The sequence below is a fragment of the Nomascus leucogenys genome, chromosome 10 (genome assembly GCF_006542625.1).
Source record: "Nomascus leucogenys isolate Asia chromosome 10, Asia_NLE_v1, whole genome shotgun sequence".
Taxonomy (NCBI): Eukaryota; Metazoa; Chordata; class Mammalia; order Primates; family Hylobatidae; genus Nomascus; species Nomascus leucogenys.
In genome coordinates, this window is record NC_044390.1 from 51,220,876 (window position 1) to 51,237,730 (window position 16,855).

Consider the following 16,855-nt stretch of genomic DNA (forward strand, 5'->3'; position numbering starts at 1 on the left):
TCTTCTTCCCTGGTTCCCAGTTCCCCTTCTTTAAAACAGTTTCTTTGGTCTTAAGTTTTCATTTCTACGTTCATCCCCCTTCTTTCAGTCTTGTAATGAGGGTCTCAAGTGGTAACAGTAACTGTCGTAATCATGGTCTCAAATAGTAACCATGCCAAACTGTCACAATAACCAGTGAATTTATCAAAAAAAATTTTGCAGGTCAGAGAAAAACTGATATTGTTAAAGTTATAATTTAAAAAGCTGTCAAGTGAGAATATCATCAGCAAAATTGTACTACCAAATAAAAAGAAGTCCTTCCAAAAATAACCAAATCCTGAGAAAGTATATTGGCACTGCATATGCCCTACATATCAAAGATGCTGAAAGAAGTTTCTTCCACTGAAAATAACATAATGCAAGAAAACACATAATCAAATGAAAATACGTAACTTTCCGGAAAAGATATGCACATATAAAAAAAGGTATTTCTTACTTATCATTATAATGGTGCAGAAAAGACTTTTATTCCCTAAAATTTAAAAGTAGGGAAATTATAAACATCTGTTAATGAATATATAACATAAAAATACAATTAGTAAAATCAGTAACAGTTGAAGGCAGATGTAATGATGAAGAATTTTTGCATGCAACTGAAGTTAATTTTTTACATTATAATATACTGTTGGATCTTTTAGAGGTTTTATGTAATCCCCAAGATGCCACTAAGAAAGTATCTGTATATTTCCAGGTGCACTGGCTCATGCCTGTAATCCCAATACTTTGGGAGGCTGAGGTGAGTGGATCACGAGGTCAGGCATTTGAGACCAGCCTGGCCAACATAGTGAAACCCCGTCTCTACTAAAAATACAAAAAAAAATTAGCCATGTGTTGCAGCGGGCATCTGTAATACCAGCTACTTAAGAGGCTGAGGCAGGAGAATCTCTTGAACCTGGGAGGCAGAAGTTGCAGTGAGCCGAAGTCACACCAAAGCACTCCAGCCCAGGTGAAAGTGTGAGACTCCATTAAAAAAAAAAAAAAAATATATATATATATATATATATTTGTATAGATACATAAAGAAAATAAAAAAATTGAAAGCAAATCAATACAAAAATAAAAAGACAGAAAGAGAACATGGGAGACAAAGATATAAGAATCAAATAAAACAATTAATAAAGTAACATTGGCCAGGCACAGTGGTTCATGCCTGTAATCCCAGCACTTTGGGAGGCCAAGGCAGGCAGATCACCTAAGGTCTGGAGTTCAAGAACTGCCTGGCCAACATGACATAAACCCGTCTCTATTAAAAATACCAAAAATTAGCTGGGCATGGTGGTGGGCACCTGCAATCCCAGCAACAGACTGAGGCTGAGACAGAAGAATCCCGTGGACCCAGGAGGCAGAGGTTGCAGTGAGTCAAGATCAAGCCATTGAACTCCAGCCTGGGTAACACAGTGAGACTCTGTCTCTAAATAAATAAATAAACAAATAAATAAATAACATTAGTAAGTTTTTCTCCTTCAGAAAACTATTTAAATATATATATAATCATCTTTCCAATCAAGACACATACTTTTTTTTTTTTTTTGAGACGCAGTTTCGCTCTTGTTGCCCAGACTGGAGTGCAGTGGCACAATCTTGGCTCACCACAACCTCTGCCTCCCAGGTTCAAGTGATTCTCCTACCTCAGCCTCCAGAATAGCTAAGACTACCGGCATGCACCACCACGCCCAGCTAATTTTTTGTATTTTTAATAGAGACGGGGTTTCTCCATGTTGGTCAGGCTGGTCTCAAACTCCTGACCTCAGGTGGCCGCCCACCTTGGCCTCCCAAAGTGCTAGGATTACAGGCATGAGCCACCGCACCCAACTGAGACATACTTTCTTTTTTTTGAGATGGAGTCTTGCTCTGTCACCCAGGCTGGAGTGCAGTGGCGCGATCTCGGCGCACTGCAAGCTCCGCCTCCCCAGTTCACGCCATTCTCCTGCCTCAGCCTCTCCGAGTAGCTGGGACTACAGGCGCCCGCCAACACGCCCGGCTAATTTTTAGTAGAGACGGGGTTTCACCGTGGTCTCGATCTCCTGACCTCGTGATCCGCCCGCCTCGGCCTCCCAAAGTGCTGGGATTACAAGCGTGAGCCACCGCGCCCGGCTGATTGTATAGATATATAAAGCAGTTATATTCTTAGAAACAGAAAAGACTGGTGTTTGAAAAGTGCCATGGCCGGGCGCCAGTAGCACAGTCCTACAAAATACACCACATGGGGCTGCGTGCACTGGTTCACACCTGTAATCTCAGCACTTTGGGAGGCCGAGGCGGGTGGATTACCTGAGGTCAGGAGATCGAGATCAGCCTGACCAATGTGATGAAACCCCGTCTCTACTAAAAATGCAAAAATTAGCTGGGCATGGTTGCACACACATGTAGTCCCAGCTACTCAGGAGGATGAGGCAGGAGAATCACTTGAACCCGGGAGGTGGAGGTTGCAGTGAGCCAAAATCATGCCATTACACTCCAGCCTGGGTGACAGAGCGAGACTCCATCTCAAAAGAAAAAAAAAATAGGCCAGGCGCAGTGGCTCACGCCTGTAAAACCAGCACTTTGGGAGGCCAAGGCAGGCAGATCACCTGCGGTTGGGAGTTCAAGACCAGCCTGACGAACATGGTGAAACCTTGTCTCTACTAAAAATACAAAATTAGCCGGGTGTGGTGGCAGGTGCCTATAATCTCAGCTACTTGAGAGGCTGAGGCAGGAGAATTGCTTGAACCAAGGAGGCAGAGGTTGTGGTGAGCTGAGATCGTACCATTGCACTCCAGCCTGGGCAACAAGAGGGAAACTCCGTCTCCTTAAAAAAAAAAAAAAAAGTACAAAAAAAAATACAAAAAATTAGCTGGGAGTGGTGGCAGGCATCTGTAATCCCAGCTACTTGGGAGGTTGAAGCAAGAGAATTGCTTGAACCCGGGAAGCGCAAATGGTATATAAAACCTCTAAAGTTCTTTTATAGACTATAAAACACAATATGGAAATCTGTATAAATCTGTTCATAGATATACCATATATAATAATTTTAATATCAATAACAAACTGGAAAATAAACAGGCATACTTTTTTATTCAATGGAATTTTTAGGAGATTAAAATATATTGTTTTAAGATGTGTGTAATCTCCAGTTTTCAAGATGTTTACAAAGATAATATTTATAGAAAGTACGCAAAAGAAAATATTATCAAAGCATGCCAGTAAAAAACTAAATGAAAATTAAGACAGTAGAACAGGAAATGAGAAAAATATAACTACTAGAAACACATAAAACAATAATATAACTAGCAATAACAACTTCATTTCTTTAACAAATCATTTAAAATATAAATTAATTTAAAAACTTAATAAAATGAAATGTAATCTTAAAACTTTGGAAGGCCAAGGTGGGCTGATCACTTGATCCCAGGAGTTCAAGACCAGTCTGGGCAACATGGCAAAACTCTGCCTCTAAAAAAAAAATACAAAAAAGCTAGCCGGGTGTGATGGCACATACTTGTAACCCAGCTACTTGAGAGGCTGAAATGAGATGATCATCTGAGCTTGGGAGGTTCGGGCAGCAGTGAGCTGTGCAGATCAACCTGGTCGACAGAGCAAGACCCTATCTCAAAAATAAATGAGGCCGGGTGCGGTGGCTCACGCCTGTGATCCCAGAACTTTGGGAGGCCAAGGTGGGTGGATCACCTGAGGTCAGGAGTTCAAGACAAGTTTGGCCATCATGATGAAACTCTGTCTCTACTAAAAATACAAAAATTTAGCTGGGTGTGGTGGTAGGTGCCTGTTATTTCAGCTATTCAGGAGGCTGAGGCAGAATTGCTTGAACCAGGGAGGCAGAGGGTTGCAGTGAGCTGAGATCGCGCCATTGCACTTCAGCCTGGGCAACAAGAGTGAAACTCCGTCACAAAAAGAAAATAAATAAATGCCTGAGTGGTTTTTAAAAAGCATACAGTATGCTGCCTACAAGAGACTCATTTTAGCATTGACTCAAATAGGCTGAAAGTAACAGAATGAAAAAAACGTATATTTCATAAAAATAGTAACCACAATTGAGTGACGTTGTCATAATTATATTATACATAATATGCCTTAAGTCAAGCACTACCATGAGACAAAGATTGATATCTTATGGTAAAGTGAGTTGACTTAGCAGGAATCTATAATTATAACATTTATCTATCTATATGTATATGTGTGTATAACATCAGGGTTCAAAATATATAAAGCAAATATTGACAAAAGTGAAGCAAGACATACATAGCAACATAATGATTGTTGACATCAAGACTCCATTTGCAATAATAGAAAATTCAGAGAAAAAATAAGAAAGAGAAAACAGACAACATTATCGACTATATTAATTATTTTGCACACAGAGGAATACTTGAGAGTGCATAATTTATAAAGAAAAAAGTTTTATTTGGCTCACAGTTTGGCAGACTGTATAAGAAGTGTGTGCCAGCATCTGCTTCTGGTGAAGGTCTCAGGAAACTTACAATCTTGGTAGAAGGTAAAGAGTAACTGGACATATTATACAGTAAGAGAGCAAGTGTGAGGTAAAGGAGCCAGGTTCTTTTAATGAACCAGCTCTATCTGAATTCACAGTGTAAACTTTTTGGTTACCAAGAGGATGTACCAAGACATTCATGAAAAATTTACCCCCATTATCCGAATGTGTCCCACCAGGTCCCAAATCTAACATTGAGGATTTATATTGCAGCATGAGGTTTGGACAACATGGACATCCAAACCATATTATAGACCAACTATGCTTCACAGACACATACAAAACATTCCAATCAAAACCAAATTAATATACAATATTCTTAATGTCATCTAGTGTATTCTGTTAGGACACATAGCAAGTTTTATTAAATTTAAAAATACTGACTGGGTGCAGTGGCTCTTGCCTATAATCCTAACACTTTGGGAGACCAAAGAAAGAGGATCCCTTGGGGACAAAAGTTTGGGACCAGCCTGGGCAACACAGTGAGATCCTAACACTACAAACAAGCACACAGGAGGCAGAGGCTACAGTGAGCCAAAATTATGCTACAGCACTCCAGCCTGGGTGATGGTAAGATCTTGTCTCCAAACAACAACAAATCAATTTAAAAATACTAAAATTATACACTGTGTGTTTTCTAACAAAAACTGAATAAAACTAGGAATTAAAGGCAAAAGTCAAACTGGCAAATTAAAAAATATGTGAATATAAAATACACTCTTCAACATATTCTTGCTCAGGGGTCAAAAAATTTCATTTTTCAAAGATGTCAATACAACCAACAGTTAAAAGCTACAGTATCAACACTAATAAAATAAAGTTGCATTATTTCCTTGAATGATATAAAAACATTTTAAATAAAATACTTAGACATAAAAAACTAACAAATTGTTTAGGAAAAATACAAGAAAAAGACATGACACTGGTCTTGGCATTATTTTCTTAGATATGACATTAAATGCCTAAGTAACAAATAAAAGTTTAACTACAATAGACTTCAAAATTTCTGCACATCAAAAAAAAATCCAAGGGGGTGGGGGTAAGGATAGCATTTGGAGATATACCTAATGTTAAATGACGAGTTACTGCATGCAGCACACCAACATGGCACATGTATACATAAGTAACTAACCTGCACGTTGTGCACATGTACCCTAAAACTTAAAGTATAATAAAAAAAAAAAAAATTCAAGAGTGACAACGTCCCTTAGAAAATGGGTGAAAACATTTGTATATTACATGTTAAAGGAGTTAATATTCAAAATATACAAACAACTCTTAAAACTAAACAGTATAGTTGAATAACTTGATTTAGAAATGGACAAAGTTTTCATCAAAAAAAAACACAAATGGGAAAATGCATTTGAAAGGACACACAAAATTACTAATTTGCAGAGAAAGAAAAAAAACACAATGACAAACAAAATCACCTAATGCCCATTATAATGGCCACTACAAATTTTTTTAAAAACAAGAAATCTAGGCCGGGCGTGGTGGCTCATGCCTGTAATCCCAGCACTTTGGGAGGCCAAGGCGGGCGGATCATGAGGTCAGGAGATCGAGACCATCCTGGCTAACACGGTGAAACCCTGTCTCTACTAAAAATACAAAAAATTAGCCGGGCATGTTGGCGGGCACCTGTAGTCGCAGCTACTCGGGAGGCTGAGGCAGGAGAATGGCATGAACCTGGGAGGCGGACCTTGCAGTGAGCTGAGATTGCGCCACTGCACTCCAACCTGGGAAACAGAGCAAGACTCCGTCTCCAAAAAAAAAAAGAAAAAAGAAATCTGTTGATGATGTAATAAAAATGAATCCCCCGTTGATTACTGGTGGAAAACAAAGATGCAGCCATTATTTTAAAATGTTTGAAATGTTCCTCATTTATAAATCTACATCCAAAATATGTAACACAGGCCAGGCACAGTGGCTCAAGCCTGTAATCATAGCACACTGGGAGGGAGAAGTGGGCAGATCACCTGAGGTCAGAAGTTCAAAACCAGTCTGGCCAATGTGGTGAAACACCATGTCTACTAAACATACAAAAATTAGCTGGGTGATGTCGCATGCGCCTGTAATCCCAGCTACGTGGGAGGCTGAGGTAGAAGAACCGCTTGAACCCAGGAGGCAGAGGTTGCAGTGGGTCGAGATCGCACTACTACACTCCAGCCTGGGTGACAGAGTGGGACTAGATCTCAGAAAAAAATAAAAATAAAAATAACAAACAACAAAAGAAACAAAATATGCAACACAGGACCTGGAAGACGTATTTGAAAATCCATGTTTATTATACCAGTATTTACAAAAGTCAAAAGGCTGAAGCAACCCAGATATCTCTTGATTTATAAATGTATCAAAAAATGTAACATATACATACAATGGAATATTATTCCACCTTAAAAATAACAGTCTTGTCACATTTTAAGATGAACATTGAGAATATTATGTCACCTGAATTAAGTAACTAAATTATGGATACTGTATGATTCCACTTATATGAGGTATCTTTAGTAGTTAAAATCTTAGAAAGTGGAAAGTTTGTCTTGTCAAGGGCTGGACAGAGGGTAAAATGAGCAGTTGTTTCTTAATGGGTACTGAGTTTTAGTTTTACAAGATGTAAAGTTTCTAGAAGTCTTTTGCAAAACAATGTGAATATACTTAACATGTCTAAAATGAACAGCTTTTTTTTTTGAGACAGGGTCTCACTCTGTCACCCAAGCTGGAGTGTACTGGCACAATTTTGACTCCCCCTCAATCTCCCAAGTAGCTGTGACCACAGGTGCACACCACCATGCCTGGCTATTATTAATTTTTTTTTTATAGAGAGAGGTCTCCATATGTTGCCCAGGCTGGTCTCAAACTTTTGGGCTCCAGGGATCCTCCTGCCTTGGCCTCGCAAAATCCTGGGATTACAGATGAGAGCCACAACCATGCCTGGCCCTGAAATGTACACTTCAGTAGATTAAAGATGATAAAATTTATGTTATGTGTTTTTAAAACAATCTTTTAAAGAAAAACTGAAAAAAATACAGAATTATAAATCTTTTTGAAAATTACCTTCAAATCACAAAAGTATTTCTCTCACAAAAGGAAATATATATTCATCATCAAACATGTGGTAAAACTATCTCCATGACTACTCACTTAGACAAGATAAAACTACCATCAAATATCAGCTAAGAATATCAGCTGAGGCTGGGCACAGTGGCTCATGCCTGTAGTCCCAGGGATTACAGGGAAGCTGAGGCATGCGAATTGCTTGGACCTATATATATATATAGTGCAGAATAGGGTTAGGCCTTCTGTATGCAAAATAAATATTAGGAAATAAACTATGTTATTATTTAGATATAGGCTGAAGAAAATAGATGAAAATCTTATAATTCCTTTTTGCCTGCAGCAAACTTAAATTTCTAAGTAACTATTTTGCTAAATATGGAGTGCCTACTAATTATCTAATTTACTTCAGGCATACATGCAAATTCTAGTATATTGTCCTAAATATCTGAATCTAAAATTTGAAATAGAAAACAGACAAATTTGAAATAGAAAATAGAAAGCAAAAATGTATAGAGAGAGTGATATCAGTAAGATGAAAAGACTAAAAGTGCCCTATTTTCATATCCCCTTACAGCAACAAAATGCCAGCCACCCCTGACAAAAATGCCTTTATTAGAAACCTAGGCATTATGGCTCACACCTGTAATGACTGCTACATGGTACATTAAGGGTGGAGAACTGCTTCAGGTCAGGATCTTGAGACCAGCCTGTGTTATGTAGCAAGATGCCATCACCAAAATAAGTGCCTCTAAGAGATATTTGAGATCCAAGGAGGGAGTTGTGAAACGCTATTAAAGCTTGAGATTGAGAAGTGTTATATTCAAAAGGCAGGCCTTCATTCAGATGGGAAACTACAGGACCCCTTTTCTTGTCTATAGACCAGATAAGGTTCATCCAATCTGGTCCCACTGAGAATTCTGAACTTACTTTGTAACTATCCTAAACTCCTCCCAGCCACAGTCTGGGAGAGGTCATGCCATTCCAGAGACCTGGAGGAAGGCACCCATTTACAGCCATGCAGGCAGAACTGCAGATCTTGGCCTTTACTGGGGTCCCCAAAGCGGTTCAATGACTCAGTTTCAGTTACCTGAGCCACAGTTTGTGGTCAGCTTTGCCTAACAGAAATGGACACAGTTATCTGAGGAAATGCTCTCTGGTACTCACTGAAAGCCATATTCATCTACATCCTGATACAAGGCCCACCATATGCAGACCCGACTGCAAAAACAGGCCCTAGTGTCTGCCCTATGGAGCAAAGTCCTGAAGGATATTCAGTCTGTCCAAAAATAAAATGAGAATTACAACAACCCAAGCCCCTGTAACAAGCCAACTAAGGGTGGACACTAGTGCAAACCCAGCAGCCTTGTGAACAAGCTATAACCCCTCTTCACTACAAACTCAGAGGGCATCTCATCACCCTAAGGGACCAATAAAAGAAGATCTTTACCTTTTGAAATCAGTTTATGAAAACTTGAAGAGGTGTTTGCTCCATCAAATTCAGACACCAATACAAAACTATATTAACCACTCACTGCAACCTCCGCCTCCCAGGTTCAAGCAATTCTCCTGTCTCAGTCTCCCAAACAACTGGGATTTCAGGCGCATGTCACCACACCGGGCTGATTTTTGTATGTTTACTAGAGATGGGGTTTCATCATATTGGTCAGGCTTGTCTTGAATTCCTGACCTCAGGTGATCCACCCACCTCGGTCTCCCAAAGTGCTGGGATTACAGGTGTGAGCCGTGGAGCCTGGCCAATGTATCTATTTTGATGTAGCACAGGAAGTATGTCACAGAAGAATTAGTCAAAGAAATAAAAAAACTATTGAAATTGAAAAAAAATAAGTAAAAAGTTGCTGTTTGAAGATCATACAATCGTATATTTAAAAAACTGTAAAAAGTATATTAAACCCTATGTAAACTAATAAATATACTCAGTAAATTAGCAAAATATAAAATTAACATACAAGTATATGTAGGGTTTCATACACTTTTTTTTTGAGAAGGAGTCTCACTCTTGTTGCCCAGCCTGGAGTGCAGTGGTGCAATCTCAGCTAACTGCCACCTCTGCCTTCCAGGTTCAAGCAATGCTCCTGCCTCAGCCTCCCAAGTAAATGGGATTACAGGCATGCACCACCACACTCAGCTAATTTTTGTATTTTTAGTAGAGACAGGGTTTCTCTACATTGGTTAGGCTGGTCTCGAACTCCCGACATCAGGTCATCCACCTGTAATCCCAAAGTGCTGGGATTACAGGCGTGAGCGTGCCCAGCTATAGTATCAGATACGTCGTCTTATACACTTAGAAGTATTATACACTTAAAACAACGTATCTGATAAAATAGAGGAAAAAAATCTCATTTACTATAGCAGTAAATAATAAATTTCTGAGAAAAAAATTAACCAAGAAGGTAAAAAATCTTTATAATAAAAAAAATTAAAAAATTAGAGAAGATCCAAGTAAGTTTTAAAATATTTTATGTCTATGGATTGAAAGAATATTAATAAAGTGCCATATTATCCAAAGTGATTTATAGATTCAATAAACTTCCTATCAAAATTGTAGTGGTATTTTTTTCACAGTAATGCAAAATACAATTCTAAAATTTATATGAAACTACAACAAACTTTGAATAGCCAAAGCAATCTTGAGGAAAAGAACAAAGCAGAAGAATATCATACTTATAATTTCTTTCTTTTTTTTCTGAGACAAAGTCTCACTCTTACCCCCCAGGCTGGAGTGTGATGGTGTGATCTCAGCTCACTGCAACCTCCACCTCCTAGGTTCAAGCGATTCTCCTGCCTCGGCCCCCTGAGTAGCTGGCATTACAGGCACCTGCCACCACGCACAGTTAATTTTTGTATTTTTAGTAGAGACGGGGTTTCACAATGTTGGTAAGACTGGTCTCGAACTCCTGACCTCGGGTGATCTGCCCGCCGCGGCTCCCAAAGTGCTGGGATTACAGACATGAGCCACTGCGCCCAGGCCATATGTATAATTTCAAACTACATTTCAAGACTTTATGGTAATAAAAACAGAATAAACTGTGCAGAAAAATGAACAAAAAAAAAAATGCAACAGAAACTACTACTTTCACACCTTTCAGAGCTGATGCAAAAAGAGAAATTAAAAAATAGTTTTCGTTTCTCAAAATCATGCAGATATGTGTGTGTCCTCAAAATAATATTGGTCAGGCTGGTCTCGAACTTCTGACCTCAGGGTGATCCACCTGCCTCAGCCTCCCAAAGTTCTGGAAGTACAGGCATGAGCTACTACGCCCAGCCTGTGCAGTCTCTTTTATGTCATGAACAGGACTTTGGCTGTCACTGTGAGCTTGAAGAAAGAAAAGTAGAATCCTTAGAGAAGTTAAAAGCATAAGACAGAAGATGTTCCTTTGTGGAAGCAAAATTTAATTTAAAAAACAAACAAAAAAAACAGCTGCCCAGGAACTATTTCCTTTGGAAAACAGCTTCTCAAATCACATTTTAAGGACTGGCTTTCTCTTTGACCTTGGGACCTCTTACCTGTATCATCTGTTGTATTCATTTTCACTCGCACCTACCTGGGGGTTTGGCAATCATCTCATGTCTCCTCATAGTCAAAGGTTTTTTTCCATACTCCAGAGAGGTGATCAGGTCTGGCTTGGAGACAACAATACCTGTTTTATTAAAAATAAGTAACATGAATCTTGCTCATATACTCCAATTACAAGCTAGTAATGTGCTCAGCAGAGGATGTAATAAAATATTCTAGTAAATTAATACCAAAATACTAAGTTATAACAGAAGTTTCTAAATATTTAGAAAATACTTCCACTTTTTAGGTTTCTTAATTTTATTACCTGGTACCACTGAATCAAATATTGGTGGAAGCAATGAGATTTTCAGGTGGGGGCAACAATATTTTATGCCACTAACTTCTGGAATTACCATTAATTTAGAGTGAAAAATACAGCTCAACTCAGGAACGTGGAAAGTTTGGATTCAGAAGAAACATCTTGAATAAATTGTTTTCTAAATAAACAAACTCTGAAGATTTTCTGGAAAAAGGGCATCTGAAACTCTTTTATGCAATAATAAATTACTAAAAAACATTCTACAAAAAAGAGAAATGAAACCTTTAGGGTATATTACAAATTATGTATTAAAGTTATCCTCACCAAGGAAGATCAGGTGTCTGTAGTTCTCTAACATCACATCCCTATATAGATTCCGCTGTGCAGTGTCCAGGCAATGCCACTCCTCCAGAGAGAATTCTATGGCCACATCTCTAAATTGCAAAGGTTCCTGAAAAACACACACACACACACACACACACACACACACACATTTTTACTAAAGGGCCATGAGCAGAATTTTTAATTTGATTAAAGGTGAAATGAGAGAGTAAAGAGAACTGATTTTGACTTATAGGACTGACTAAAATTATCCAATAAAATAATTTTTAACACAGAAATATTCTCTAATGTATTCTCTAACTCTGAGAAAAAAGAGCAGCACAAGATCCACAACATCACTTCATATATATTTTTCTAGATAATAAAGTATAAAATTAAGGCCAAGAACACAAACATGTACATTTTTGAGTGCTATATTTACATCATACAAAATGAGTTGTGAATATTTTTTAGATGGAAAAGACATCTTGAGTTAAAAGGTGTCTCTCAAATTTTAATATACACAATAAGCTGAAGACTTTATTATGCAGGTTTTTTTTCTCTCTGGAAGATCTGGAATAAAGTCTGATTTTTTGAATTTCTAATAAGCTCATCAATAATGCCCATGTTTTTGGCCCAAGAACGATATTTTGTCAAACATCCAGTAACTGTTTTTCCCAGTTTTTCTGGCCTGTAAATGAAGATAAGAGCCTTCATTTTCTGAAGAAAAATATGTAGTAAAAAAAATAAGGAAAAAGGACAGCTGCCAGATTAAAGGTGATGGTTTATGCACATCAGCTGCATAAAGTCACTTAATAATGAAGACAAAAATAATTAAGTGTATAGTGAAAAAAAATCCGTCAGAGAACTATTTCTCCAAGCGAATCGTTAATTATTAACTGCACCAGGCCAAATTTTTATGATGTACTAATACACACAGAAGAACACAGTATCACTGTTGAAATATTCCTCCCAAAGAAAGTAAATAAAATCTGAATTAAACCGTAAAGAAACATGTTTTATGCAAACGTCAAAATACATATAACTTTTATGTTCTGTAATTTATAGTAATAGGCTTCATTTAGCATCCTAGAGGGCAGGTATCTCCGAATAATTTTTTTTTTAGAACTTTCTGGATAATAAATGCCATCCCATTTAAATAAGCATTTCCCTAATCCTGTTCTGCAACAGAGCTAATGGAACACACAGATGGAGCCTCAACATTGTATGTTTTCCATCCTTACTAAGGACCACGGTTTTCTCCAATAGAAATCTTGAGTATCCACATCTTTCAATGTTCAACAGCCATAATGGGAACATTTTTAATATTGCAGATCATAAATTCTTGCTGAGAATTCTGCATGGCATATAAGAAGCTATGACATAGCGAATGTTGAGAAGGCTCTAAGGTATAGGAAGGAAATATTTATCAGAGACCCTTGACTTCATAAGAATTTTAAGAAGTACTTAAACCGGCCAGGCACGCTGGCTCATGCCTGTAATACCAGCACTTTGGGAGGCTGAGGCGGGCAGATCACCTGAGGCTGGGAGTTCGAGAACACCCTGACCAACATGGAGAAACCCTGTCTCTACTAAAAATACAAAATTAGCCAGGTGCGGTGGCACATTGCCTGTAATCCCAGCTACTCGGGATGCTGAGGCAGGAGAATTGCTTGAACCCGGGAGGTGGAGTTTGCAGTGAGCTGGAGATCAGGCCATTGCACTCCAGCCTGGGCAAACAAACAAACAAACAAACAAAAAAACCCAAGTACTTAAACCAAACTCATTAGAAAGAAAAAACAGAAGTAGAGAAGTAAATGTTTTTGAGTACTAAGTGCATAGCATTCGAGGAGGCACAGTGGACACAGCTCTTGATCTGAGACAGAAAAGCCACTTTTTTGCTTTCTCCTGCTTCTATGGAATTCCTTCTCAGATGAGATTCTCTGGACAAATTACACCTGCATCTGGAGAATATGCCCTTAAAGGTGTCAGCACCACATGTTTACCTGCTAGCATGACATCAACTGGCAGAAAAAAAAAGTCCAACCATTTCTGTCCTTTAAAACAGAAGTGATTCAGGAACAATGATCTGCTCCACGCAGATAAAAATATAAATTTATCCTTTCCTGTCCCCTCAGGTACCCTCGCCTGCCACAGACACCAGCAATTTCTGCTACAGTAATGGAAATATGCACCACACTGACGTGTTCCTACCAAACTCAAACAGAACAGGTCCTGTAACCACCCTTTAGTGAAAAGGTGGAACTTAACTCTCATGAATGTATTTTGAAGCCCTCATACTTGATTTTGGCCTCACCTTAGAGTCACATGAGGCCCTTCATTAAAACAACATGGATGCTTCCACCCACAACAATAAACAGAAGCTGTGGGGAGAGCACAAGACATTTCTGCAAATTGGCCATGTGATCCTCATGAGAAGCCTGGGCTGATAACCACTAAGCTAAGCATTGCCTCTCAAGCTTTAACCAGCTTACAAATCACTTGGTAATTTTGGCCCCACTTTATATAATGTGATTCTGGAGGTTTGAAAAGGGTCCATGATTGGGTGTTTTAAACAAGTTCCCTGTCAATGCGGATGTTGCTCTCCTTGGCTCATTGCCTCCTGGGTAGAATTACACCTTCACAATAATTGGAATGGGAGCAGTGTTTCAGCTCGTTTCTACTTATAATGGTGACAAGGAAAAAATACTGCTGAATTTCCAGCATGAGTCCAGACAGAGATAGCTCCAAAAGTTCTCACTGTGACAGCCCACCCCATTCAGACACCATGGGATACTAATAGCACTTCTGAAACAGACACCCAAAGCACTGGAGAGAAAAACAGATTTCCATCTGAGCAAGATTATGTTGAGAGAAAAAAGTTCAAAAGATCTTAAGAAAAAGCTCAGATTAGATATAAGATAGATCAAGTCAGTCAAAAACTATTCCCCTAAAAGCAATTTCTCTCTAGACACTCAAAGTGCACAGCTACTCTCAGTATGAGAAACATGAGCATTATTTAAAAAGGTGGCAGATTTTCAGAGGAATTTAATAAAGTTTTATTTCCATCTCTGCTGCTCTCTCATCTCCTAGCCATTGAATGGAGTTCTATATTGAAATACATCTGACAACTTCCAACAACACTTTTTGATGAAGAAATAGAATCTGACTGTGTTCATATAGTGGAATATATTAGAACTTGTAACATAGTTAATAGAATAGCTATTATGGTTTTTGGGTGGCCACATCACCTGTCTTTATTTTTCCTGTAATAGCAGCATTCCAATTCAGTGAAACAAAAGATACTAAAATTGTGTTTACTCATAATTTCCCCATTGAATAAACTAATAAACATGTCAAACTAATATCTACTGTAACAATTTGGTAGTAAATTTTCTTTGTATATTACATATAAATATGTAACTATGAATATTTTTAATAAACTAGTCATAATATATGTAGCTTTTTTTTTTTTTGAGACAGAGTCTCACTCTGTCACCCAGGCTGGAGTGAAATGGTGTGATCTTGGCTCACTGCAACCTCCACCTCCTGGATACAAGTGATTCTCCTGCCTCAGCCTCCCAAATAGCTGGGATTACAGGCATGTGCCACCACATCTGGCTAATTTTTCATTTTTAGTACAGATTAAGTTTTACCAAGTAGGCCAGGCTGGTCCCGAACTCCTGACCTTAGGTGATCGACCTGCCTCAGCCTCCCAAATTGCTGAAATTACAGGTGTGAGTGACCGCGCCTGGCTATGTATGTAGTATTTTTAAAAACTGACACTATCCTTCAGTTAAAACACTTTATATTTCAAAAATATAAATAACAATATTAAAATAACCATTTAAGTGATTCATTCAAAGTAAAAATTGTGGCTCTATATTCATACTATTGTAGAAAATAATGTTTTTGGCTCACACAGGTAATCCCAGCACTTTGGGAGGCTGAGGCACGCAGATCACCTGAAATCAGGAGTTTGAGACCAGCCTGACCAACATGGCAAAATCCCATCTCTACTAAAAATACAAAAAATTAGCCGGGCATAGTGGTGCATGCCTGTAATCCCAGCTACTCGGGAGCCTGAGGCAGGAGAATCGCTTGAACTCAGGAGGCAGTGGTTGCAGTGAGCCAAGATCATCACACCACTGCACTCCAGCCTGGGCAACAGTGAGACTCCGTCTCAAAAAAACAGAAAGTATTATTTAATTTATATGAATGCAAGTTGTCTACAAACATTACACATAACTATGCTAATTGTTCTGAATAAATAGAAAGCAAGGTACAACTACAGACTCCACTATTCAGCTTATGCACTGATCTGTGCTTGCTTTTACCGTATAAGTACTTCAGTCTGTAATGTTGGATCATTACATTGGATAATGAGGTTTCTGTCAAAGAAACTTAGTATCTTTTAGTCTTTATCATTGTGTATTATTAAATTTAATCCTATCTTTTTGCTAAGCTTCTGTGTGCTTTTAAAATGAGCTTTCATCTGAACAAATCTGTGTCTAATTTAAAGGAATAAAAATAAAAAAAATAAACTTTTCAGAAGCCAAAACAAAGCAATAAATCTGAAGTACTACATAAAGATAATCTGGACCCAAAAAAATGACAAAAGGTTTATTTAGCTGTTAATATGATTTTCATATACTTCAAAAAGGTAGAGAAAAAACATCTACATATAATCTAAATCCCTTTAGAAAAGAGGGATTAGCAAAATTTTTTTGAAACTTTTTATTTATTTATTACACTTTAAGTTCTGGGGTACATGTGCAGAACTTGCAGTTTTGTTACATAGGTATACACGTGCCACGGTGGTTTGCTGCACCCACCAATCCATCATCTACACTAGGTATTTCTCCTAATGCTGTCCCTCCCTTAGCCCCCCAACCCCCTTTTTGGGAACATTTAGTTCAACATTTTTGAACTCTTGGATATCAGAATTTTACACACGGTATGCACTTGAAAGAATGTTTATGGGGGAAAAAGCAGAAGAGAGAAAGATGTTATAAAAAATTTATGAGTGCACAAGACCAATGCAACAAAATAGAGAACCCAGAAATACTGCCACCCTCCTACCATCATCAGATTATTGACAAAGCTGACAAGACAA

The 16,855-nt window shown here is 38.2% G+C and overlaps 1 protein-coding gene across 2 annotated transcripts in view; it reads right to left on the reverse strand.

The window, feature by feature from the left end:
• ZNF253 (zinc finger protein 253) overlaps nucleotides 1–16,855 on the reverse strand; it is an 85,557-nt gene that overhangs the window by 60,973 nt on the left and 7,729 nt on the right. Inside the window, exons 2-3 of one of the 2 annotated variants that reach the window (XM_030820307.1) lie at nucleotides 11,743–11,869; nucleotides 11,149–11,241 (exon numbers count right to left, since the gene is read on the reverse strand). In XM_030820307.1, coding sequence (XP_030676167.1) covers nucleotides 11,149–11,241; nucleotides 11,743–11,869 — 220 coding nt within the window. The remainder of the gene's footprint in view (nucleotides 1–11,148; nucleotides 11,242–11,742; nucleotides 11,870–16,855) is intronic. The other variant, XM_030820306.1, reaches the window with a different exon arrangement.